This window comes from Squalius cephalus, assembly GCF_949319135.1.
Source record: "Squalius cephalus genome assembly, chromosome: 2".
Taxonomy (NCBI): domain Eukaryota; kingdom Metazoa; phylum Chordata; class Actinopteri; order Cypriniformes; family Leuciscidae; genus Squalius; species Squalius cephalus.
In genome coordinates this window covers 26,890,591-26,917,448 of record NC_137123.1, presented here as the reverse complement: position 1 = coordinate 26,917,448, position 26,858 = coordinate 26,890,591, and the positions used below count along the sequence as shown (strand labels likewise).

Here is a 26,858-nt window from a genome sequence, read left to right as displayed (position 1 = left end):
TCAGCAGTTTCTCGGCAGGAGAATATCCAAATGTAATGTAATTTATATTTTCAAAAAATGTGAAAAGAGTTCTTTCAAACGATACCTACCTTTTGACTCTCCTTGTTATAGTTTTGAAGTTATGAGTCTTTACTTTTTTGTGTGTCACTCAGACAAAACAACTCCAAAAATGGCCTCAGGGTTTAAGGGGTTAAATATTTTCCACACCACTTCTGCTCATGCTGATATCGTTGTCGCGATACCATTCCGCGCCTCGCGGTGGCACATTACTTTTTCTTTCCACGACAATCTGTTTGGGAACCAAGAAGAAACTCGTACATCCGGATTAATAAACGACTGACAATTTAATCTTCAAAAACGATTCATATTGACAAGTATTTGAACGGTTTTGGATCACAGTTGTCATTAACCGATATTTGAGTGGATATGAATTCGCTTGTGGGATACGGGGTATCATCCGAGTCAGAGGATGAAGAGAAGGGAGAAGACTATCAGAAGGAGTAAGTAATTCATTATTCACTAGACAAATACATTATCCATACTTCTTAAACCAGTATAGGTGTTTTTCATTGAAAAGAATGCCAAGTGTGAGGAGTAGCATCTTTCCACAGTCGAAAACTAAAAGAATAGTTCTCTCAAAAATAAAAATCGTCATAATTTAGCCTACTTAATCTCGTGTAATTACAAACCCATAGGACGTTCATTCCTATGTGCATATATATATATATATATATATATATATATATATATATATATATATATATATATATATATATATATACTTGTGTACCATTGAAGAAAGTGAGGGGTTTCGAAAGATTAAGGATGAAAAAGTGACAGATTTTTGTTGTTGGTTTTTTGTGCAAACTACACCTTTAATAAACTGAGAAGTTAGAATTTTTTGACAGAATGGTCACCATTCACATGAATAAAAAAATGGGTACACTATTCCTTTAATGAGCTGAGAAGGATCAAGTATCACTTTTTAAATAAACATCTTTAATTATTCCTGCTTAGGTCCTTCAAAAAGACAGATTGTGCTGTAAAGGAGGCAAAAAGCCGTAATTTCCTGTTGGAGTCGGAGTCGCCTTCCAGTGAGTCTGAATCTGGTCCAGAGAACGAGGATCAAGAGGAGGCCGCACCTACTGCCAATCGCTCCTTTTCTGAGTCCTTGCTGACCCCGTCCCTCCGTCCTCACACTCACAAGCTCCCGCCTCCACCTCTGGGAGGCTCCAGCTCGGGTGGAGCGCTTACAGGCAGCAGTGTGTTTGCCAACCCCTTCAAAGTAATGGCTGAGGAAAGACTGAATGTTCTGCAAAAACATGTACCTCTTACTTTACAAGCTCGCCCCACCCAGATCGGCGGTAAGCGCATTTGTGTGGCCTACAGGAAGGATGGTCGCTGCCGCTTTGGAAGCCGCTGCAAGTTCGCACATGACAGCGATCTGCAGAGTAACTGTGTGGTCACCTCTGCTAATGGACCAAAAGACGATGATAATGTTGCAGGTTCACATAATCGTGATCCGCTGGCTTCTAGTGTGGAAGACACAGACCCAGACGGAGAGAAAGACAATGAACAGCGAAAGAAAAGAAGAGTGGGGGTGAACGATTCTCTCATTCCACCAAAACGTGCACTCAAGCAGTATGCCAGACTCTCACACCCCTAAAAGACATTATAATGCTCATAAATTGGGCAACAACTCACTTTTATGTGAAAAACAGTCACGATGCTGTGTGTTATATTTATTGAATTAATATGCTACTAATAACATCATCAGTCTGTAAAATGTGTAAGACTTTTTCCAGAGGTCATTAAGACAAATGGTGATGTGGTCAATGCAAAAAGAGACTCTAACAAATATAAGAAATAGATGTCATTTATTTAGGTCTGTAGTTTCCAAAAAAAACAAAAAACTTTTTATCTTACATTAGTTGAATTCTAAGGTTTTGAAACAATAAATGTAAATACGCATACATGTTTGTTGCCTTATGATTTAAAAAAATATACTGTAGTGCATGTGTTAATGTTCAAACTTCTTTCAAAGTTTCTCTTTTTCACTTGAGCTATTGTGGTTCATTTCTACTAGGGATGCACAATGTATTGGTGTAGTATCTCTTACTGGTGATAGAACATTTCCCCCCCCCCATAAAATTGGCATGAAGAAATTAGGTATACACTTACTGTACGTTCACAAGTTTGGAGTCAGTAAGATTTTTTGTTGTTGTTGTGTGGAAAGTAAGTAGTATGTTTTATTCAGTAAGGATGCTTTAATTTGGTCAACAGTGACAGTAAATGTTACAAAACTTTATATTTCAAATAAATGCTGTTATTTTAAACTTATTCATATAAGAATCTTGAAAAAAAATTATTACAGGTTCAAAAAACCAAACAAAATTTTCAACATTGATAATAAAAAGAAATGTTTCTTGAGCAGCAAATCAGCGTATCAGAATGATTTCTGAAGGATCATGTGACACTGAAGACTGGCGTAATGCTGATCAGCTTTGCCATCACAGGAATAAATGACATTTTAAAATAGAAAAGTTGAACTAATATTTCACAATATTATTATCACTGTATCAAATAAATGCAGCCTTGGTGAGCATGAGACTTCTTCAAAAACAAAAAATCTTACGACCCCAAACTATTAAATGGTAGTGTTTGTCAGCTAATATTGTATATTTAGTTCGTTTCCACCATTTATGTCACCTTCATCATCATTATATTCTCACTTAAAGTTAATCTTTAAAAATGCTATTTTAATAACACTGTTACATGTAATATTTCGCAAATTTCTAAATGAATATTTTTTTTATTGTGATGCCTAAATTCACTTGTTACATTTGAAAAAACTGATTTGTTTTTAGTATTTAATTTTTAACTTTGGACAAAATAGAATAGAATTTTAACATGGATGGACCATAAAATGACAATAATTATCAGCTCATCTGTAATATGGATGCATCCCTAGTTTCTACAGTACCAATTCAAGCCACATGATGGCACAACTTTGCTTACACAATGGCTTTAAACACACAGACTACCATGAATTGAGTTCTGCGAAAGCCTCTACAGCCACAAAACAACACGCATACACACAAAACAGATGTGGTTGTTGGAGGGAACTATAACTGTTTATATACAAAATGAACAATGACAACAACTCAAACACAGTCTCCCTGGTACAGACATTTCTACAAAGCTACCAAAAGTTAATGCGATTACATACAATATATTTATGACTCTATATATTTAACTTCAGGGCATGTAGGAGGGTGACAAATAACAGTCATCTCACTTTCCTCCATGTTACACCAACTTCCTTCACTACATCAGAACACGCTGCATCTGGCCGTCTGAACTGTCCGTCATGTTTTGCTCCTCCCCCTGCCCACCCGCCTCCCAAACCCCACCCCCATTTCCATTCTCATTAGTCCCATCTCCCGCCCAGACCACCTGTCTCGTCTCCGAAGGGGTATTGGAAGACTGGGGAGACGTAGATGAAGAGGAGGCAGGATTACTCCCAAATCCCAAACCGCTCCGGCAGTCAGAGGGCGCCTCAGGCAGGGTTTGGGAGAGGAGGGGAGTATTGGGAACCGGGTTGTGGCTTGGGAGCCTAGGGAGGGTCTGGTTTTGATGTGGCTGGGTGGTCTGAAGAGGCATCTGCTGTGCAACAGAAACCATTGGGAGCTGCTGCTGCTGAGGAAGACCTCTGAAGGACATGTGGACAATCTGAGACTGGGGGCTGTAGGACTGCACGGGCAACTGCTGGACCAAAGCGGCCTGCTGGGAGACGCTGGTAGCAGAGGGCTGGAGGGGGAGCTGCTGGATTTGGTGGTGGTGTTGCTGCTGCTGCTGCGAGACGGGCGTAGAGATGAACTGTAGAGGCATCTGCAGAGCGTGTGCGGAGGTCTGCTGTGAAGGAGCGCTGTTCGCCTCCTCTGTCGATGACATGGCCAGGGTCACCGGTACCTGCATGGAGTGCAGCGGGTGATCCTGATCCACAACCATCACTGGACCCACGTGCGTCACCGGGGCCACCTGACCGGCTGGTGCCGCAGAGCTCCCCTGGGCCTCAGGGACCCCCTGCTCTGTCTGTATGGAGCCCGTGGAGGTCTCCAGCAGCGTGGTGACTCCGGCAGGAGTGGTGATGAGGGCTCCGGCATTGGCGGCCAAGGCCTCGGCAATGAGCACCTCGGGGTGGCTCTTGGCTTTGTGAGCAACCACACTGTCCTTCTTTTCAAACTTCTTGCCACAGATGCTGCAGGAGAACTGGTACGTGGCGTCCGCATCGTGCTTCTTCATGTGCCAGTTGAGGGAGGCCTTCTGACGGCAAGTGAAACCACAGATTTCACACCTAGGAAGGAGATGAGTGGGTGAAAAGCGACATGGAAGAGAGCAAATCATTTGAATTCTTACATTTATTCTATTGACTATAATAAAGAACTTATACGTTTTTTTGTGGAAAATTATATGTTAGAGGTGACGTGTGTAGTTTTTTCAGCTAACCCTAACCTGCTTAATATACTGAGGGAATGATTAGGCACTGGTAGTTTTCCCCGTAAATTAAACATCTTGATGGAGCAATGTTGACTCAACTGATGGTATTACTTTGAGACAATTTTTGTTTGTCCTACCAATGTAAGACACAGAGTTCAAGAAATCTGTCTCAAAAAGTCGTTCTGTGTTCCTACACTGATAAACATTTGGTGAAGAAACAATTTCCACTCAGACTTTGCCAGTAAATTTCACAATTACAAAGAAACAGCAAGTAACACATTGAAATAAATGTGAAATTTTTCATTTGAAAAAATTATATAGTATTTTCTTCTGATCTTTGAAAAATATTTTTTTTTACAATATAGCAATATATCGTTTTACAAAAAATATCAAGAGACTGTATGTAATACCTTACCTAGGGCGTTTTCAGACCTGGGTCATTTAGGCATATATGAACATGGCAATCGCGCTCGCATCCACACCAAACCAATCGCTCCGAGATCCCCCGATTGTAAATGACGCAATCCGACCCAACGCCGAGCAGGAATCAAGGCTAAATTCGTATTGTGTTTGCGTGTCACGACAGCTACAGATAAGCCCACAATAAGCCCACAGAGCGAACTTGTCAATCCATCTTAATGGATGACACAGAGGAATGTGAACTCTGACCAATGACCAATGCGAACCGAACCAAGAAGAAAATGCAACATTGTAACAAATTAAGCCTCTGTTTCGGAACAAAGCAAACGATCTACAGGTCTGAAAGCAACCTTAGTCTCCTCAATTGGAAAAGTAATAGTGTGCAGTAGTGTGTGAGCAGCAGAGATATGACTTACTGTAGTGGCTTTTCTCCAGTGTGTATCATTCGATGAACAGCCAGGTTGTGAGAGCTCTTGAAGGCGCGAGCACAGAACTCACAGATATAGTCTCTCTGATCTGCAACACAGGCTGTACTTTAAAAAAGCCACCTAACCAAAGACACTTCATTATAAGTATTTCAAGCTTTAGATGTGTTTGTCTTACCTGTGTGGTGCTTGGCATGGCGTAGTAGTTGTTTCTGCAGCCGGAAGAGTCTTCCACAAGAAGGGTGAGGGCAGACGTATTTCTTCTTCATCAGGTGTTGGTATTTAATGTGATGCTGCAGGGAAAAAAGACAACAGAAAGGTTTCAAGTCTAATTTCTGTGTTAGGTATCAGTCAGTGAGGGAAGAGCTAGTTTGTGTTTGCACCTGTAAATAGCGTGGGTGGGCCAGAACTGTACCACATCCTTCCATTTCACAACGCACATACTGGACCGGTGGCTTTTTCCTGTGCAGAAGAATAAATGATTTTCAGTTAATGTAGGAAAGTAATTATTATTAATATTTTACTGGAATCTTCTGATTACGTATTAAGTAAATACAAAATAAATTGTGGCATGCTGACAATTACCACAGAAAATAATCTCAACCCATCTGTAAAAAGAACGGACAGTGTTTACTGTAATGCACTTGATTGTACAGAAAATTAATGGATATACACAATCTAGTTATTAAACTTTTTAGAGACTATAGCCATAATCAGGATTACCACACTTGACCAATAAATTTATATTTTTCCATGATTTTTCTATTGGCTTGTGACTGAATAATGTTTTTCACACTCAAAAACAGTGTTTCTTTAGAACTGAAAATGACTAGAAAAATGTATATTGACTAAAAATTACTTTTCCATGATCTGTTATAATTTTAGTAATTGAAATTGCCTGACTTTTTTTCTTTTTTATAAAAAAAGGATATTACTTATTTATGGAAATTTAATCCAGATAGCTTTGCTCCAACAAGCAGACACTACAACAAATAAATAATATATATATATATATATATATATATATATATATATATATATATATATATATATAAATATATATATGGGAACACTTTTATTTTGATAGACATTCTATAAGTTACTTTGTAACTACAAGTATCAGTCATTAGAATATTACAAGACTGTCTGCTTAATATCTGCAAATCCTTTTTTTATGCTCCCCTAACAGACATTATACTGACTAGAAATAACTTTGCAACTACGTCAACTTATTCTACTAACCATAAACCTAACATAACAGTTGTTTTTAACAGTTGAGAGTTAGTTGAGATGTAGTTGCAAAGTTACCTATAGTTAGTAGAATGTCTAAAGTGGACCAACAAAATAATTGTAACCATATTTATTCTTGCAAAAAGATGGTTACTGCTCTACTCCTGTTTCAATGTGAGATGCTTTGTTACCTTCTCTTAGGAAGACGAGGACTTTTATCATCTTTCCTTCTCCGCCCTCTTCTAAGACAAAAAACCTGACAGTTAATATTTGTTTATCATTCACATATCAGTTGTTTGTAGGAGTGTCATGAAGTGCTTTTCTTATGTCCACTTATATTTTCATCACAAATACATAAAACAACGTTACTGACTCACTTCCTAGGCGGCTCAGCACCTTCCTCAACTTCAGCACTGGTCTGCACATCTGTGCTCTCCCCTCCCTCAGTTTTGATCTCTGTCTCTTGCTCTGTTGCCGTCTCCTGCCCTGCAGCCTTGTCTTTCTTCTCCTTCAGTCTGGTGGGCGGTCTGCGCCTTACCTTGGGAAAATCTCTACACACCAGGACAGAAATGGAGAGGGCATAAGAGACGAGACCTTCGTGATACAGAAGCTGAAAAACAAACATGCACCTCTCATACTTAGGATCATAGCTCTGGTCATTCAGGTCATCTCTAAAAGGGACGTCTTCATCGCTACTGACAGCATCCTCTTCCTCACTGTTGAACAAACAAACATGAGCATCAAGCCATAATTCATTGCCCACAAATCAAAAATCAGATTTGGCTAACGCTGTAAATCAGTGTTTCTCAATCTTTTCGCACTTTTGATTTGTTGTCATTTTCCAGTTGTTTGTGATTACTGGATAATGATTTTTAAAGTCATTTTTATACATTTCATTTTCTTATATATATATATTTTAGATACTTTTTCAGCTCCCATAAAAAGCAATTTCAGCAAATTAAATGTTTTCAAACTGAGCATGACTAGAAAAACTGATACTGACTTCAGAAATTGTCTTTACCTTGACCTTTTTAATAATTCAATGACTTTTATTTGACTTATTTTTCCATTATAGTGGAAACCCTGAGAAGTTAGCATGATTCACAACTTTATTTTATCATTGACTGATTACTGTAATCATGCTATAACGCAACATTTATAAAATTAAACAATAAGTGTTTCCAAGAGGTTATGATGACATAATTCTGTCAAATCCAGATGACTACAATCAGTATATATACAGGTACAACATTACCTCGGTGAATGGGGTAGGTAGTTTTTGTCTTTTGGATCATCCACAAATGGACACTCTTCCTCTTCCACAACGTCTTCATCATCCATGCTCTCCTCCTCTTTTGTCTCCACACTAAAATATGGCAGTAACAAACAAAGGGCTTGTTATACCAACACCAAAACAATAGCAGCCATCAGTGTCCTCAAAGACCCCACAAAATGGCTTGACGAGCAGTTTTTCTTTTTTTAACAAATAGCCAGCTGTGAATCGTGCTGCGCTACTGGCATTTGCTAGTTGGAGGACGAGAATTTGGATATATTTAGTAATGCAAGATATTTTGGGTAAATTTTTTCATGCATTTCAAATGCATATAAAAGCCACGAAACTTTGATTTCATGGGGTCTTTCATGAGAAAGTGTCCATTTGTTCTCATAATAAATGTGCAATCAATCACCTTGTTCCTGTCTTTTCGACTGCTTTATTGGCTTCCACTGCAAGCAAAATTGGCAACCATTATAGTAATTCTTTATATGTACGTTTTGTAGTCAGTATTCAGTCAAGAATTTGTAGTGGACCCATGTTCAGCCTACTACATTTAAAAGCTCAGCAGCGTACCATAGTCAATGTCCATTTCTGGCTCAATTTTAAACACAGTCCTAGGCGAGCCCCGGCAGGTGCGGGCCCCTGAGCGCACCTGCACCCGTCTACCGCGGGCCGCTGGAAGAGAACACAGTCACATGAAGCAGAATCAGATCACATCCTAAGGCAAGCTGTTTTACCATTTCTTCCTTAAAACTAACTAGTATCTATTTTTACATTATTTGTTCTTTTTTTAATTACTAGAATGTTGTATGATACTAGTGAGTAGTATCCACTCAAAGTCACTAATACATATTCATTATATACTAGCATGTATTCCTTTGCTATTAGTCAGTAACCCAATAATGACTAGCTCTCTGACTGCTTACACATTGCAATTTTTTGCCAATGAATTCTATGGCAATATGCAACTTAGATATTTAGCCTAGTAATAAGTTCTCATTAGTTAATGTATAAACTATCATTACCTAACAATGAGCAATACATTTTTTTATATATAATATATTAATCTTTTATATATTCACGTTTGGTTTTAGTAATTTATTAGTAAATGTTGAAATTAACTAAGATTAATAAATGCTTGAGAAGTATTTTTCATTGTTAGGTCATGTTAACTATAGTAGTTACTAATGTTAACCATATGGAACCTTACTGTCGTTACCAGACATATCAGATAACTATTCAAATCCTACTAGTTGGGATTCCAATTGTTGCTGGCATCTATTCCAGACTTACAAGTACTAATTGAATAGACACTAGTCCCTACTTATACCATTTACCCATTTATTAGACACTAGTTTGTGTTCCAATTATAACAAGTAAGTTAACATGTTTAATCTTACTAGTATGGTTTTTAATTTTAACTATACAGCAGCTATTCTGACTAGTCAATGGTTACAACAAGTAAAAGTTATTGTAACCAGTACTAGAACCTAAAAGTAAACTAGCAAAACCAGAACACAAACTAGTCGAAAGTGAATTATTTATGTCTGATTCACAGATCTCTATAGAATTCAATGGCAAAAATTAGGTAAAATAAAGATGATTTTTTTAACAATAACAATTACATTTAATACAACATTTAACAAATCTAAAGAATATATAAAAGAGAGAAGTCACTTTTGGATTACAACAAGACTTATGGAATAATCATACAACGGCAGGCCATATACAGCCTCCTTTAGATGCTCATTAACAAAATAAATGTCATTTAAAGTACCTCGATTAACCAGCGCATCCTTGTTTTCTTCCAACCTGTCATAAGACGGAGAAACAGGCGGTTTTATTTATTATGTCTCATCTTTCACATTCTCCTTCCCAGTGTTAAAGATTGGGCGTGCGTGATTTATTTTGCCCAACTACTCTCTCAGAAACACAGCTAACGTTACTTTCACTAGTGCAAATGTAAACACTGCAGTCTGCCAGCATTACGCCTAAACGTGTGAAAGGAGCACAGAAATGCCATGCATTACTATTAGGATATTCACAAGCGAGGCCTTGTAATATTACCCTAAAACACATCGCGTATATTACAGACTGAAAAGTAGCACGTACTCATCCGGCAGGTCGCAGTCGCCGCCGCTCTCTCTGCCCGCATCCGATGAACCTGCAGCGGCGACTGCGCTCTTCCTGCGCCGCGGGCATTTCGCTTTCCGCCGGCGATTCGCCGCTGCCTCGCGTGATACTTCATCCCGGTCCCCCCCGATATCACTCTGCCTCCACACGGGAATCGTTCGCGTTGACCTGTCCCGTAAAACCCGTCCGGAACCCGCCTGGCTCGTCGCAGCTCCGTTTGTTTCGGGTGGGCAAGTCCCTTCGGTCGCCAAGCACCCCTCCCCGCGTCCTCTGGACGCCCTGCACGGGCTGGATGCGGTACTCTGCCCCGCGGATTTCTCCATGGCCGCCTCACTCTCCACCTCCTCTTTGTTGTTCGGGAGTTGCGGCTCCATCACCACTAAAGTTGTTTTTTCTCACTTCTGCACTCCTCAATAATTCTCAACAAATTGAAACATAGCTTGAAATAAACAGGAGGCATAAAATATGAAAAATGTTGGATTGCTAACGGCCCCGATCCGATTGGCAAACATAATTCACTGGACGCTCTTACGTCTCTTTGCAAATTTTGTGCAAAAATGTAAGTCGAAAATTTAGTATATCATCTCTATAATAACAGTGCAAAATTAATTTTAAAGACCCAGACCCTATTTAAAGTTCTTAAAGCTATAGTAAGCCACGCTGTTAGCAGGGCCCACTACGGTTGCTCTTTGTTGCGTCTCCTTTAAGTGGAGCTGAAGCCGAAGTCGAGCTCAGCAGCGACACGCAGCGCTACGGCTGTACGTGTGCCAGGTCTCGCGGACCTACAGAAGCTACTTTGTGAAATACAAATAACCAACGTCGTTCCAGATGTACTTTAAATTGAAGAATATGGCGTAGAAGGAGCCTTTCAATGCATAGAAAAGAGCATCGCAGTCAGCTTTTAGGCGTTGTTGTCCCTTTAATTAGTTGGGTCCGTTCAACATAAAGAAAAACGTATGAATGAAGTAAAAGTATGTCTCGTTATTTATTTATTTTTCTTTTGAAAAGATAGAGCAGTTAAATAAAACCAGATTTTTCACAGAAACAAATCCATAAAAGTGCACTTCAATATTATCTGTATTAAAACTAACACAATTTAGCTATTTTCTTACATGAATAAACTTTTACTATGCCTTTAATTATTTTGGGACTTATCATTTTTCCTGCTTTTCAAATGCATTTTTATGTCCGTATTTGATTGTTTTACGTTATTGTTTTGTCCCACTCCCAGAGGACCCAGACCCAGGCATTCAATCTCATAATCACAGTGCCAAAAAACCCACCACTTTTCCCAAAAAATCTGTGTCTTGATGTCTCTTGTACCAAGAAACATCAGTGTCATTTCCAGGCTAATTTTATGTTTATAGATATAAGGCTGGAGTTGAACCGTGAATGGCATTTATGCATCATTTTGCTGGGCACTGCAGAACGGGGACACAAAGGCCATGTCTCACAAACTGTAAGGTTTTATGTAATTTTCTAAGTCGGTTTCAAACACAAAAACTGTCTTAAAGTTTCATATGATTAAAGAGACTATAACCCTACCCTTTTTTAGGGTGCTACTGGACCTTCAAACTCCACCCATCATCTGTGAGCGAGAGAGCAGCTGCTTGACTGATCTTGTCTCCTGTAGATGGCAGTCTACAACCAGATAACCCTTCCGGTGAAGCAAGACTAGCAAGTTTTATTGAGTAAACGAAACTGTCCTTTTGACAAGAAAAACGAAACCCAGTTTACATCTACACTTGCACGATGTGCTCTTCATTTAGAAGTAGTTGTAACTTAATTTTGCATCAATTAAAGAGAAACGTTTATACTAACTTAATATTTGCATTGAAAAGAAGAAATGTAAAGTAGTTGACAATCGAGTGTTTTCTTTGTGTGATTTTAAGAGACAGCATCCGTTTAGGGTAGGCTAGATACAGCTTGATTTAAAGCAGTAGCAAAGTGTTAGGTGTATTTAGATGTCAATTTAATACATGCAATAGCCTTGTTTGTGATTATCATACAAATAATAATTATTACAATTTCATATTCATCTTTTATCATTTTCATATTTTGAATTTTTTTTCATAACTTTCTTTATAGCTGTGCAGGACATTTCTCATGGACCATCAACAACGATGACCTCAAGGTCTTGGATCTCATCTTTCTACACACTACTGGTGGTTTCTATAATTGTTGCAGCTATAGGGATTCAGGTATGTTTAAATGTAGCATATATTTTTTACTCTGAGCTGATTATCTTTTTAACATGCATTACAAGTTGGCAAATGTCATAAAATGTATATAAATCACTTCTAGATTTTCAAGCAACAAAAACTGGATTTTGATGCTATAGGTAAGGTAGGCTTACTAATTTTCTTTTTGATATACATAAATATATTACATTAGCTCTGTCAGGATGATGAACATTAGTAAAAAGGCTAAATATTGGTGTAGTTCATTGTTGTTTTACATAAATGTTTGTAAATTTAAATAAATAAGTTTGAAAAAATGCTATCATTCTTGTTAATGTACAGAGTATCAGACAGGTGAACCACTTCGCATTCTTCTGGTTGGAAAAACCGGAGTGGGGAAAAGTGCAACAGGCAACACTATCCTGGGACAAAAGCTTTTTGAATCAGAGATATCATCCTCCTCTGTGACTGGACATTGTGAAAAGTTTCATGCTTTAATAAATGGCAGAAACGTGTCTGTCATTGACTCTCCAGGTCTGTTTGACACCAGCCTAACTAAAGATGAGGTCATTGACAGAATTAACCCTCTGATGGTTTATGGGGTCTTTTGGGACCCCAAATGACTTTTGCTCAAATTAAAAAAAATGTTCCCTTTGTCCAAATGGTATGAAACCTTCTACGGCTCTCAACACTTTCTAGATCTACAAAAAAAAAAATAAAGTGGAATGATATCTGTTTTTATGTTAGCGTGACAAAAATTGTGACACTCGTGGTCTTCGGGGTCTCTGGAGACCCCGCAATCAAAATAGACAAAATTCATCATCAAAATCAGAAACAACGCAGAACACATCGACAGAAATGGCACAAATAAAGTGGCACACTTCCACCAATGCAAAAAACATCCACAATGCTAAATTATATTGCTCACAACACGTGTGTATACACACACACACACACACATATAGAGGAATACATTTTTGAGACTATAAAAACTGTTCTCTTATCATTTGTAAAATAAAATCATCCAAAATGCAATACCACCACAAAAATAAATTGGTGACACTGACACAATTTATGTACACACGCACACACACACACACACACACACACACACATTTGTAAGGCTATAATTTGTCAAATAAAATCATCCAAAATGCAGAACCAACACAAATATAAAGTGGTCACACTGACATCGACAATGTGTACTCACACACACACACACACACACACACATACACACACACACACAGACACACACACACACACACACACACACACACACACACACACACACACACACACACACACACACACACACACACACACACATTTGTAAGGCTATAATTTGTCAAATAAAATCATCCAAAATGCAGAACCAACACAAATATAAAGTGGTGACACTGACACCGACAATGTGTACTCGCACACTCTCTCTCACACACACGCACGCACACACACACACACACACACAGGAACATTTGTAAGGCTATAATTTGTCAAATAAAATCATCCAAAATGCAGTACCACCACAAAAATAAATTGGTGACACTGACACATTGAAAATGTAAACACACACACACACACACACACACACACACACACACACACACACACATACACACACACACGCAATTGTGTGTGTCTAGAATCTAGAATTAGATTAAAAATAAATGATTGAAATAAATGATAAAATCTTAAGACTCCAACATTTCTCTTTATAACATTTTGTTCAGGTTTGATTCTAATCATAATGTAACATTATTGAAAAAACTGGGGGGTTTTTTGGTACAAAAAAATGCTAAACTTTGACAAAAATATTTTATTTTTGTTATAATTGTGATTTTATAATATTTAGATATGAATCCAACTGAATCCAACTTGTGAAAAGATATCTTTCAGGTAGTCTAATAGCAAATAGCATATACTGGAGCTCTATAGCCATCTAGTGGTTAAAATTATTATTTTTTATTTTAAAACTGCATTTTCCAAAAAATGGGCAAAAATGTTACATTAAACCATTTAAAATCATCCATGTTATCCCCATGAATGAAAGTTAGAAATCTGGGTCTTTTATAAAGTGAATTTTACATCAAATGCTGTTTTTTTGTAAAAAGGCTATTTAAATATTTATTTATTAATTTATTTATAGAAATTTAAAAAATATCATAAATTCTCCAAAAACTGCACAAATGTTGAGTAAAAACATTAACAAACAGATTAAAATTACATTTGTAAAAAAAAACCAACTATTATCTTGTTACAAAATTAAATGTTATTTTCTGGGGTCTCTAGAGACCCCAAAACCCAGAGTGTAGACATAAATAAAGACCATCAGAGGGTTAAACTCTGTATTCCACTCTCTGCTCCTGGTCCGCATGTCTTCTTAGTTGTGATTCAGCTGGGCAGATTCACAGATGAAGAGGTAGAAGCTGTTAAAATCATTCAAGCAGTTTTTGGTGAGGAAGCCTCTACATACACCATGGCACTGTTCACTCATGGAGATCGATTGGAGGACAAGAACATTCACACATTTGTGCGGGACAGTCCAAAACTGCTCAGTTTCATCAGAACATGCAATGGAAGATACCATGTGCTCAACAATAAAGAACAGAATCCTGAACAGGTCATTCAGTTGCTCGACCAGATTGATAAAATGGTCACTGGAAATGGTGGGCAACATTACACCAGTGAGATGCTTGAAAGGGCAGAGAGAGCGATTGAGAAAGAGAAACAACGTATCCTGAAGGAGAGCGAGGACAAGAGACAGAGGGAGATAGAAGCTCTGAGGGCTGAACTTGAGGACGAGGCCTATGAAAAAGCATTAAAAAAAGTTAAACAATGAATATGACTAGATGGCAAGATGCCACGCTGAAATAGGCCTTCCATTCCATACAAGTGGTTAGTGCTTTGATTAAAGCATTAAGCAAATTCTTCTTTTGATCATCTTCTGATGTGATCCACATGAAAACTGTTGCTACTGAAAAACTTAAGTACAGAAGGTATTTTTAAAGTTTGCACATTTATTAATACATAGAACTAAAGAATGTGTTTACACTACATTCTGGTAAATGTGATATACAGAATGAAAGTTTAATATGAAATGTTTGATGAATGTGTCTGTCTGTATTATAACTTGTTCATAAATTAAGCAGATGTGTTCTGTATAAATTGTAGCTATATGAGATTTTGTACCTCTTTTTGTAAGTGAGAAAAATATGCATCATGAGATCCTTTATCCTCTTTGTGTGTATATATATATCATTCTCTCTATATACCTTTATATATATATATATATATATATATATTTATTTGCTATGTTTTGCTATTGCTGTATAATGTTGTACAAAGAATGTTTATAGGCTATGTGTCGCGGGCTGGTTGCAGCAAAGGTGAAAAAAGGAGCAGGATCTGCACAGCAGACTTTATTAATAACTAAACTAGGACTTCAAAAACATGAACAGAACCACCAGGTAACATTAACAATAACAGACAACTAAACAGAACCAAACACAGGGCTTAAATACACTTAGCAAACAAAGGCGCTGATTAAGTAGACACCTGAACAGAATACGAAACGCAGTTCAAAGTTTTATGACAGGTACAGTTTACGTTAATCAGTTTCTTGTGGATTATTAGCGTGTTGGTCTTGTGAATAAATGTTTTATATTTGGAGTTATATCGCTAGTAAACATACAGTAGGACTAGATTGTTTGTGGAATGTGCTTACTGAATGTCTCTATTAGCTTAGTGAGTTAGTACTGTATGGAATGTGTACCCTTGATGTGCATGAATGCCGTTCTTAAAGGGGATGTCTATTGTCTAATGCTATTTAATGCATATTTACACTGTTAAAGAGTTGGATTCTCGTGCTAAACATGGCCAACATTTAAAAAAACGAGTTGGACATATGACAGAGTATTCCTGTGCCAAATACACTCCTTCAGGATTCGTATAAGTTCTGGAAAGTTTTTTCCGAGTATGGCCCAAGCGTGCCGCACAAGTCCTGAAAAGTGAAATCAAAGTGTCTCGATCACCCCCCGCAGTGGAAAAAAAGTGCAGGCAAGCCGGACAGATCTCTCTTCTCATAGTGGATCCTACACCTGCGAGATCAAAGGCGGATATCGTGGGATTCACGCTCGTGCACGGTGTTGCTAATAAACTGAATGTAATTTAAGTTCTGTTGCTTTTATATGAAAATAAATATAATGAACAAGACACCCAAAGTACTTGTTATTTAATCCCATTCCAAATATGTGTTTATCAATCATTTTTACTTTAATACAGACATAGCCTATTCATTTTCTTCTGTGTGGGCCTCTGAGTGAGTTCACGTAGTGTAACAGCGCACCACTTCAGGGTTGTACGTCAGAACGTAGGCTCACTATTGGCCAGCATCACACACATGACCAGCGGCGGCCAATAGTGAGCCTACGTTCTGACGTACAACCCTGAAGTGGTGCGCTGTTACACTACGTGAACTCACTCAGAGGCCCACACAGAAGAAAATGTATAGTTGAAAAAAGTTGTTATTTTGGGGGGTTTTTGCGCACAAAAAGTATTCTCGTCACTTGATAATATTAAAGTTGAGCCACTGTAGTCACTTGGACTATTTTAACGATGTCTTTAACTTTACTGGGAAGGAGTGAGCCAGCTCTCAGATTTCATAAAAAAAAATCTTAGTTTGTGGGGTTGGAACAACATGAGGGTGAGTAATTACTGACAGAATTTGCATTTTTGTGTGAACTAACCCTTCAAGATTAACATGAGATTAGCAGAAACTGCGTGTGTTATGTCCCCTTTAAGGCTCTGATTGAAGCTTTCGACCCCACCATTTGCTTGGGGGTGGTAGAGAGCGTTGGATATGCTTAATTCCCTTATTGCAAAGGAAAGTGGAGAAATCTGCAGAGGTGAACTGCAGTCCATTGTCAGTAGTGATGGCATGGGGCATGCCCCAGCGTAAAATACTTGAAAACTTCACGAAAAAAATACCATAAACTCTCTTTATATTAATGGAGTTATAAGCAACTGCCCAAAAGCAGTTTCTTTAGAAATTTTTCAATTTTATAGTTCTTTATATAGCTCATCTTTCTCTGCATCAGACTGCCATGTTTTTTTTATAATTCACACCAGCATACAGCTGGTAGACCACAAATTTAGAGACTTGTGTGACATTAAAATAGAAGAATTTGATAAAGCTAAATTATACTCAGGCAAATCTCCAGGCCCTGATGGCCTCACTTCTGAATTTTATAATTTTTTTATTGAAGATTTGAGGGAGTTAATGTTTCAAGCCTTTCTCGAATGAGTTCAGAAAAATCACTAACTTCGACTATATGAAGCAAGGACTGATTATACCCAGGCTAGGTAAAGACGCTCAACAAAGACAACCTTCGCCCCATCACTCTACTTAATTGCGATTATAGATTTTAGTTCATATGCTTGCAACAGACTTAAGGAATGTTTAGATCAAATAGGCTAATTAGTGAGTCACAACCTGGTTTCATGAAAGGCAGAACAATTTATAATAATATCAGACTAGTTCTTTTACATTCTCATAAATGGATTGAGGATGATACTATAATTTATTCTTGGACTTTATGAAAGCATTTGACAAAATTGAACACAATTTCATATGCAGCTCTTTTGAAAAATATGGTTTTGGTAATAACTAGCCTATCTCTTATAAAAAAAATATAAAGATATGAATAGCTCAATATTACTCTTATGGGACATCCCAGAAATTTCATATTTCACAAGGAATTTGGCAAGGCTGTCCCATTTCCCCTTTCCTATTCATCTTGGCTGTAGAAATGCTTGCTATTTTATAGACATTTTATATTTATAGACAATAGATTGATAAGCTCAATGTGTTTGGATTGGAAGACAAATTGGTATTAGTCAATTGGCCGATGACACAAACCTCTTTTTAAAGGGCAGACATCAAATTGATTCAATTAATTAATTTCTTCTCCAAAGCATCCGGCTTACATTTAAATATAAACGAATTGCGAATTGGACTCTTTATGTAATATCCTGATTAAAACATCTGTAAAATACTTAGGGACAACTATTACCAAAGACAACAATCATAGTAACATTCTGATTTCAGGGTGTAACTGAAGATCCACCCATCATCTCTGCAGTGAGCGAGAGAGCAGCTGCAGATACAGTGGCGTCTTGTCTCCTGTAGATGGTGGTCTACACTAAACCTTCCAGTGAAGCAAGACTAGCAAGTTTTGAGTAAACGAAACTGTCCTTTTGACAGGAAAGAAAAACGAAACCCATCTACCATCACGATGTGCTCTACATTTAAAAGTAAGTAACTTAATTTTTGCGTCCATTAAAGAGAAAGTTTTACACTAACTTAATATTAGAAAGTGAATAAAATAAGCTAGCTGATTAAAGTTGTTTAATGAGAATCAAGTGTTTTGCGTGATTTTAAAGAGATAGAGGCATGTGTTCGAAATCGTCCACCCTTCTCCACTATTAGCCTACCTAAATTAGTCCACTTCATATGGAAAAACAAGACTCATAAATAGAAATATTTTATGTAATTCATATCCAGGAGGTTTGAATGTGCTTGTTATGTGCTTGTTTTGTTACTTCTAATACAATTTTCAAGTTGCAGTTTTGTACAATAAATACATGTTTAATAAAAGTTTGTTGCATTGCAAATTGTTCAATTCTTCCTGTCTGATACTGAAATATGGAGAGATTGAATAGCATCTGTAACACCTGCACACTGAATCAATGTAGGCCTATGTTCTACACAAGGGCGTAGATTTGGTTTGAACATTGGGGGGGTTGAAGTTTGGGTCTGAATATTTTTCATGTGATCATGGTATAAATATTGGGGGGGTTGTAATGCATAGATTTAAATATTGGGGGGGTTATCTCCCCCAACCCCCCCACAAATTACGCCCCTGGTTCTACACATAAACAAACAAAACTCAATAACTGTTATTTGATAAATATGACTAAATAAATAAATAATACAATCATATTACTGTGTAAATAAATAATACTATAATATTATAGTAAAACAGTTAATATTTTCAGAATTCTATGCTCATTGAGACAAAAAGCTAAAGTTAATTAGTGAAATTTAAGGTATTTTTTTAACGTTGCAACCGTCCCTGATTGTGTACATCTGGCTTCTTCCATTCAAATAAATACTGAGAACGATATGTCATATGTAATCATCTTTAAATGGTATGGGTAATTAGCAGACAGATGCAAGTTTAATATATACAAATTTGGTTGGTCTAGTCGAAATAGTCTCTTTTTCGAAAAAGTATTTTTCGAAATGTTACATGTATGTTTTGTTTGAAATAAACATAACAAAAAAACTTGCAATGGGTTTAAATGGAACACCATAAGCCATTGATCACTTGGAATCTGCTATGGAGCCGATTTATTATTTATACCCCCAGTTTCACAGACAAGGCTTAAACCTAGTCCCAGACTAAAATACATGTTTGAGCTGTTTTAACTAAAAGCAGCTTGCACTGGTGTATCTTAAAATATGTCAGTGCCATTGTTTTGTCTCAAGATGCACACCAGTAATTTTTTTTTTTTCTAAGGCATGTTTATAAAAGCTACTTAAATGCCCTAATTGAACTAAGGCCTAATCCTGGCTCAATCTAAGCCCTGTTTGTGAAACCAGGCCATAGTTTTTTTCTTTTTTTTTTCTTATAAATTTGATTTACACACTATTCTATAAGCCTTGTATGTATGCTTGGGCTGTAATTTTTTTTTTTATGAACAAATATTAAATATGAATATATTTATAGGCTATATTTATATTAAATATAAAATATATAAAAAAATGAAAATGAAAATGATAATACAGTAAATTATAACTGTTAAAAACAGTCAGCTTAATGTAGCTACAAGTATTAAATGCGGTTAAATGTCAAAATAACTCTAATATCATATGGTGCGTTCAAGTCATGTCAAAAAGATCGTTGTAACGAGGTTAGATGATGTGGGAAGAAGAAGGCGGGAACCGGCGAACATTCAACAAACTTTAATAATAATCCAGGCCTGGCCTATCTCGTTCTTCACTGTCGTTGCTCCTCCTTTTTTGCTTCCACTCCTCTGTGAGAGATACGAGACCGGTGCGCCGCTCTCTCACGGCCCTCAGCCTCGTCCTGCTTGCCATAATCGTATATATGAGTTGAACACACGTGAACGCCACAACAAAGTCGTAAATACATGTGGGAAGCTCTGGATTTTCTTTATGCCCTGATCTTTACGAGTTGGGGGCGTGTCAGTGTGAAACATGGGCGGAATACCACAATATTTATAGGTATTTAGCAGTCACATTGTCAGGCTTTTTATTACAACAAAATAAGATAATTCCCTGCACAAAATATGATGATATTGTAATATAAAGTAACAATATAATGTGTAATAATTAAGTTTAAAGTGGCTTTGTAAATTAATAAAAAAAAAAACGTTAAAGCAAAAAACACCTGATGCACATTCTTTATTTTTCATTTACTAGAAGTAGAGTTTAAAAACTCTAGAAGGTACACCACCATCTTGCTCCAACGAAAGTGACTTGAACGCACCTGACGTTGTAAACACGACTTCTCAACTTGTAAATACGAACTTCTCAGGAGGACTTGAACGCACCAATACTCTTGCATGTGTGGGGGGAAATTAAGCACGACCTGCTGTGACGTCACAATCATGGTGCATTGTGGTCTATGGATCTGCCTGAAGTGTAGATGTTGAGTAGACTTGCTCCCTCAGTTAAAATTGAGGGGTTAAAATTAAACTTCCCTTGTCCACTTGACGAAGTTGAACTCACTTCAAAATGGCGGTGGGGATTCCCCCGAGGGGAAGTGCTTAGGGAAGTTTGCGAGTGTAGGCTCTGTCTAAAAGTGGAGTTAAGGCCAATTTTTAATGTTCTTCCCTCACTAACTTCCCTCCGTCTCATTCACTCAGATGTATGTCATTGCTTACATTGCACAAGTGGCCACTACTGGCAGAACCTTTGAAATGTGTTCCAATGCAACAAACTATGCCCTTGATCACTTGGAATCTGCAATGGAGCTGATTAATTATGTATAGTTTTTTTCCTTATTAATGTGTTTTATGCACCATTCTATAGGCCTGTATGTATGTTTGGGCTGTTAAAAAATTAAATATAAACAAATATTAATTATGCATATATTAATATATTTACACTGACCAAAATTAGAAACGCAACACTTTTGTTTTTGCCCCCATTTTTCATGAGCTGAACTCAAAGATCTAAGACTTTTTCTATGTACACAAAGGCCTATTTCTCTCAAATATTGTTCACAAATCTGTCTAAATCTGTGTTAGTGAGCACTTCTCCTTTGCCGAGATAATCCATCCACCTCACAGGTGTGGCATATCAAGATGCTGATTAGACAGCATGATTATTGCACAGGTGTGCCTTAGGCTGGCCACAATAAAAGGCCACTCTAAAATGTGCAGTTTTATTGTATTGGGGGCGGGGGCGGGGGCGGGGGCGGAGGGGGTCCGAGGGGGTCTGAAAACCAGTCAGTATCTGGTGTGACCACCATTTGCCTCACGCAGTGCAACACAATATAAATATTAAACTTATTAAATATAAAATGGCCTATTAAAAAACTCAAACGAAAAAGATAACAAATACAATAAACTACAAATACAATAAACTATAACTGTTTAAATGCAGTCAGCTTAGCTACAAGTATTAAATGTGGTTAAATTAGGGTGACCAGACATCCTGAAAAATTCGGGACAGTCCTGAAATCTAAGCTGTTGTCCCGAAACCCGAATCCGGCCCTAATTGTCCCAAAAATTATACTAAAGCAAAATCTTGAGTAGTTATTGTCTGATAAAACATTAAAAACTGTTCGTGGAGGTTGAGTCGTCCTGCAGCCAGCCCCCGCCGGCTAGCGCAAGTTGCAGCAGCTGCGAGGACAGTGAATGTGCAGGCAGTCAGTCGTTAAGGAGTGATTGATTGGTCGCGGCACTGTGTGCCAAAAAATACTTCGGCCTAATGTGTGATGTCGGGTTACACAAAGCAAATAATCCACACAATTATTTAGTTTTCTTATTTAATGACCGACAATTTAGTAATAATTTTGGCAGAAGGCTTATTAGCGTTAGGCTATAGCCTGAAAGGTCTGATTTACGCACTGTTACAACAGTCATTGTTTTTTTTGTTTTTCACAATGACATTTGAGTTCATGATTTTAATGTTGTTGTTTTTTGTGGCAGACTAAAGACTAATGACAGACTGTTGATCTTTGAATAAAAATATGTTTGGTCTAATATCATAGTAGGCCTTCACGCCTTACTTCACGCTAGGTGCGTTCACGCCATGTTGAAAATAACCGTAATTTTGAGGTTTCAACTTGTAAAAAGCGCTGTCTTTGTGGAGCTCGTAATTACAGCTTGTAAGATGGGACTTTTCTAAGAGCTCCTACTTGTACCACGTGACTGCTGTACCACCTGATAGCTGCAGATTCATTTAGGCAGCTCCGAATAGAACATCACGTGTTGTCAACTCAAGCCCCAACTGTAATTACGACAAGTCGTGAACGCAGTAGGCCTATAGAGTGGTTCAGGTGGGTATGACATAAATTTGTTGGCCCAAATGCAGAAATTAGTTAGCATTCTAGCACTTCCGGTTCCATCGTCCAGAAGTCAATGAGTTTTGGTTAATGGTTGAAATAAGGTCTGTGGAGAACACAAGCTCAAGATACTTTCATATTTTATTCTACGACATAAAATACATCAGTATTACCCCAGTCGTGAATTTTTAAGCTGTTTCGTGTCTTGAAAAAGGTGGTTGCTAACAAGTGGTTAAATGAGACAACAGAGTCTGTCTAGATTAAACGTCATCAGCCAAACAGGTAAACTCAGCCTGCTTTTACAGCCTCGTTATGCTTAGAATTTTTGCTCTTATAAACTATTCTAACTCAAACGTTCTGGGAAATTCTGAAAGAGATGTCCATCGGAAGCTTAGTGATGGTGACGTTGAAGTCTTAGGACTGTGGTGTAGTTTGTTTTTAGCCTACCTTTAGCTTTTTATATTTGGCAACTGTATTTAGGCTTCAAAATTAATAAAATATGTGTTCATCTTTGAAAATTATCTTGATGGACAAAATGTGTAAGTATCATAAACTTTTGTTGATCACAGTGCTTGTTTTTTGTTTTGCGACATTGTTAATTGTTATTAAGCAATAAGGAATAATGTATATTTTTTTTAATTACAAGCATGTCATGTCATAATTAATTCTTAAACAGAATTATGCTTTTAACATTATTTGTTATCGAAGTTTTTTATCGAAAAATATTGATGGGGAAAAAATCTCTAATCATTTCGGATAGCTGTGTGCTATGCTACTATCTAAGCTAACTAAAAAAACACAATCTACAGATTTTACAATCTATAGCTTCGGTTAAATACTAGTATATGAAACATATAAGTTAAAAGATATTAATGGTCGTTATAACGTAATTCAAACGACTTACATAATAAAGTGATATCTGATTTGTAACCAGGCACTAAAGCGATTACCCATAAAACGTGCTTTGAACCAATTGGATTGCTGGGGTCCTAAGCTGGGACTCATCACTTTGCTAGGACTCAACACTTCACCACACCGGTTTGCCTACAACGTGACGTCATACCTGTGGCCACTCTATTAGCTTGTTACCATGACGCTAGGCAGCGACAACAGGAATATCTTATTATTGCTGTTAAGGCTATATAGTTTGATATAAATATTTTTTAATTGCACACTTCTTTGTCATCCTTGACTCAAAATAAAATATTAATTTATTAGCAATATCCATTTCTGTAATCCCAGGTTGCTGTGGTCATGCAGTTTGTTTACACATTAAACTTGTGGCCACAAAAAAAAAAAAGTCGTTCCCTCGACATAGGATCTCGAGGCCACGACTTGACATCATGTGACCACAGGATAAGGATGTCGTTACCTCGACAAAATGATCTTGTGGGCACGACAAAACTAAATGAACCAAACATGTCCCCTCCCAGTCACCGTAGAATAGCCTTGTTCATGATTATCATACATATAATAATGATAAAATATCATATTCATCTTTTATCATTTTCACATTTTGTATGTACAGTAAGAACAACAGTTTTTTCATGACTTTCTTTATAGCTGTGCAGGACATTTCTCATGGACCATCAACAACGACGACCTCAAAGTCTTGGATCTCATCTTTCTCCACACTACTACTGGTGGCTTCTATAATTGTTGCAGTTATTGCTTTTGCAATAGGGATTCAGGTATGCTTAAATGTATATTTTGTCTCTTTTTTTTTAGCTGATTATCTTTTTAACATGTATAAGCAGTGTTGGGGGTAGTAACGCATTACAAGTAACATGAGTTAAGTAATCAGATCATTTTTTTCAAGTAATAAATAGAATAACGCATTACTTTTAAATTTACAATAAAATATCTTGAGTTACTTTTTCAAATAAGTAACGTAAGTTACTTTGTTTTTCTATTTATTGACTGACACCTCTCCTGTCCCCATGTTGAGAGAAAACAGGGTTGAGTTGAAAGGTTCTTTTGGGCTGCGTTCTCTACTGTACTGGCGTTAATTTGCATTTCCTTGCCTGAGACTTATATGGTGTGAAAGTGTCTTTACATTTGCCAAAATAGAACTTTACTTTATTTTTTGATATTAAATAAACAAACAAACAAGCAAACCCAGGGAGCCAAGGGAGAAGAAGTAACGCAAAAGTAACGTACTGCATTCTACGCAATCTTTTTTAGGGAGTAATGCAATATTATTTGTAACACATTAATTTTTGTAGTAACTTTCCCCAACACTGTGTACAAATGGCCAAATGTCATACATGTATAATATTATATACATCCCTTCTAGATCTTCAAGCAACAAAAACAAGATTTTGATGATATAGGTAAGGTATTTATTATCTTTTTGATATACATAAATATATTTCAACATAAGCCCTCTCAGGATGATGAATAGTATTAAAAAGGTTTAATATAGGCCTAGGTGTATTTCATTGTTCTTTTAAATAAATGTTTGTAAATTTTTATATAGCAAGAGTTTGAAAAAATGATATTATTCTTGTAAATGTACAGAGTATCAGACAGGTGAACCACTTCGCATTCTTCTGGTTGGAAAAACAGGAGTGGGAAAAAGTGCAACAGGGAACACTATCCTGGGGAAAAAGCTTTTTAAATCAGAGATATCATCCTCCTCTGTGACTGGACATTGTGAAAAGTATCATGCAACTATAAATGGCAGAAAAGTATCTGTCATTGACTCTCCAGGTCTGTTTGACACCAACCTAACTAAAGCTGAGGTGGTCAACAGAATTAAACTCTGTATTCCACTCTCTGCTCCTGGTCCACATGTCTTCTTAGTTGTGATTCAGCTGGGCAGATTCACAGATGAAGAGGCAGAAGCTGTTAAAATCATTCAAGCAGTTTTTGGTGAGGAAGCCTCTACATACTCCATGGCACTGTTCACTCATGGAGATCGATTGGAGGACAAGAACATTCACATGTTTGTGCGGGACAGTCCAAAACTGCTCAGTTTCATCAGAACTTGCCGTGGAAGATACCATGTGCTCAACAATAAAGAACAGAATCCTGAACAGGTCATTCAGTTGCTCGACCAGATTGATAAAATGGTCACTGGAAATGGTGGACAGCATTACACCAGTGAGATGCTTGAAAGGGTAGAGAGAGCGATTGAGAAAGAGAAACAACGTATCCTGAAGGAGAGCGAGGAGCAGAGACGGAGGGAGATAGAAGCTCTGAGGGCTGAACTTAAGGACGAGGCCTATGAAAAAGCATTAAAAAAGTTAAACAAAGAATATGAGCTGCGTGCAAGATACCAAGCTGAGATAGACCTTCCATTCATAATCAATGTGGTTACTTCTTTGATTAAATCATTAAGCAAGTTCTTCTTTTGATCACCTTTCGAAATGACCAACACGGAAAAATGACCACCTGTTGCTACTTTAATAGTAGGCATTTAACCCTCACCATTTAAAGTTTGTATTTACAGTTAAATGTACAAAGTTATTAATAAATAGAACTAAAGCACATATTTACACTGTACATTCTGGTGATAGAACAAATGAAAGTTTAATAATATGAAAGGATGGAAATATGAAGTTGAATGTGAAATGTTTGATGTCTCTGTTATAAACTTGCTTATGAAGCATATGTGTTGCATATAAATTGTGGCTTCTTGAGATCTCTCTTCTGTTTTCATATGTGAGAAAGATGCATTGTGAGATTGTTTATCCACTGCATATTTATACAGTATAAACCTCTTGAACTTATGTTTAGCTATTGCTGTATGATATTGTTATGCAAAGAATGTTTCCCTTCAAGAAATATTAAACATAATTTGACAAAAATTCAATTGGCAATAAACATAACATCTCTCAAGAGCAATTTTTGAAGGGGACACAAATAATACAGCCAAAATTGTACTTGTGTGGCGTTTTGGCTGCATTGAAAAATTATCGTATGTCCTTTTTTCTTTTCTCTGTCATTTTATCTGACCAACTACACAAAGCAATAGTTGTTTAAATATGAGTTATCATAGGTTTACCACGCGGTAATATTATATTTATTAAATTATCTTGCTTCTTTCACATAGTATTTTAGGTTCCGTCTGGGACAGAGGACATCTCTT

At 37.1% G+C, this 26,858-nt stretch overlaps 3 protein-coding genes and 1 pseudogene across 16 annotated transcripts; 3 read left to right on the top strand and 1 right to left on the bottom strand.

The window, feature by feature from the left end:
* Positions 1-281: 281 nt before the first annotated feature.
* Positions 282-2,434, top strand: LOC307154691 (uncharacterized protein). Its single transcript, XM_079864770.1, has 2 exons — positions 282-500; positions 1,018-2,434. Exons 1-2 carry the CDS (start codon positions 427-429, stop codon positions 1,664-1,666), a joined length of 723 nt encoding a protein of 240 aa, XP_079720896.1. The 5' UTR covers positions 282-426; the 3' UTR covers positions 1,667-2,434.
* zfp91 (ZFP91 zinc finger protein, atypical E3 ubiquitin ligase) lies at positions 2,428-10,728 on the bottom strand. 9 transcript variants are annotated; one of them, XM_079864762.1, is made up of 12 exons: positions 9,964-10,705; positions 9,629-9,663; positions 8,425-8,526; positions 8,264-8,300; positions 7,831-7,941; positions 7,214-7,291; positions 6,953-7,126; positions 6,767-6,817; positions 5,729-5,807; positions 5,524-5,638; positions 5,337-5,436; positions 2,428-4,357 (listed from the first exon to the last, which is right to left on the bottom strand). In XM_079864762.1, the coding sequence occupies exons 1-12, from the start codon at positions 10,356-10,358 to the stop codon at positions 3,328-3,330; spliced, it is 2,307 nt and encodes a 768-aa protein (XP_079720888.1). In that variant the 5' UTR covers positions 10,359-10,705; the 3' UTR covers positions 2,428-3,327. The 9 variants fall into 9 exon arrangements, with proteins under 9 accessions (XP_079720888.1, XP_079720890.1, XP_079720887.1 ...); XM_079864764.1 differs by having other exon boundaries at positions 6,767-6,814; positions 9,964-10,693; XM_079864761.1 differs by having other exon boundaries at positions 7,214-7,294; positions 9,964-10,483.
* Positions 10,729-11,608: 880 nt separating this feature from the next.
* On the top strand, positions 11,609-26,713 carry LOC307154351 (GTPase IMAP family member 4-like). Of its 5 annotated transcripts, XM_079864232.1 has the most exons (5): positions 18,286-18,306; positions 18,355-18,479; positions 24,329-24,456; positions 25,062-25,098; positions 25,286-26,713. In XM_079864232.1, exons 2-5 carry the CDS (start codon positions 18,461-18,463, stop codon positions 26,122-26,124), a joined length of 1,023 nt encoding a protein of 340 aa, XP_079720358.1. In that variant the 5' UTR covers positions 18,286-18,306; positions 18,355-18,460; the 3' UTR covers positions 26,125-26,713. The 5 variants fall into 5 exon arrangements, with proteins under 5 accessions (XP_079720360.1, XP_079720359.1, XP_079720361.1 ...); XM_079864234.1 differs by lacking the exons at positions 18,286-18,306; positions 18,355-18,479; positions 24,329-24,456 and adding exons at positions 11,609-11,647; positions 12,073-12,185; XM_079864233.1 differs by lacking the exons at positions 18,286-18,306; positions 18,355-18,479; positions 24,329-24,456 and adding exons at positions 11,707-11,755; positions 12,073-12,185.
* Positions 12,499-15,016, top strand: LOC307154760 (GTPase IMAP family member 9-like; annotated as a pseudogene). Its single transcript has 2 exons — positions 12,499-12,518; positions 14,457-15,016. The product of its transcript is annotated as a GTPase IMAP family member 9-like (transcript).
* Positions 26,714-26,858: the final 145 nt, after the last annotated feature.

What these genes read in the sequence shown, in the direction of transcription:
- LOC307154351 (XM_079864232.1), top strand. An exon ending in CTTTTGCAATAGGGATTCAG is followed by an intron (nt 24,457 to 25,061) that starts GTATGCTTAAAT and finishes CATCCCTTCTAG; the next exon opens with ATCTTCAAGCAACAAAAACA. An exon ending in ACAAGATTTTGATGATATAG is followed by an intron (nt 25,099 to 25,285) that starts GTAAGGTATTTA and finishes GTAAATGTACAG; the next exon opens with AGTATCAGACAGGTGAACCA.
- LOC307154691 (XM_079864770.1), top strand. Translation starts at nt 427, where the DNA reads ATGAATTCGCTTGTGGGATACGGGGTATCATCCGAGTCAGAGGATGAA. An exon ending in GGAGAAGACTATCAGAAGGA is followed by an intron (nt 501 to 1,017) that starts GTAAGTAATTCA and finishes ATTCCTGCTTAG; the next exon opens with GTCCTTCAAAAAGACAGATT.
- zfp91 (XM_079864761.1), bottom strand. Translation starts at nt 10,358, where the DNA reads ATGGAGCCGCAACTCCCGAACAACAAAGAGGAGGTGGAGAGTGAGGCG. An exon ending in GACCAGAGCTATGATCCTAA is followed by an intron (nt 7,127 to 7,213) that starts GTATGAGAGGTG and finishes CCTGGTGTGTAG; the next exon opens with AGATTTTCCCAAGGTAAGGC. An exon ending in CCTCGTCTTCCTAAGAGAAG is followed by an intron (nt 5,808 to 6,766) that starts GTAACAAAGCAT and finishes TCTTCTGCACAG; the next exon opens with GAAAAAGCCACCGGTCCAGT.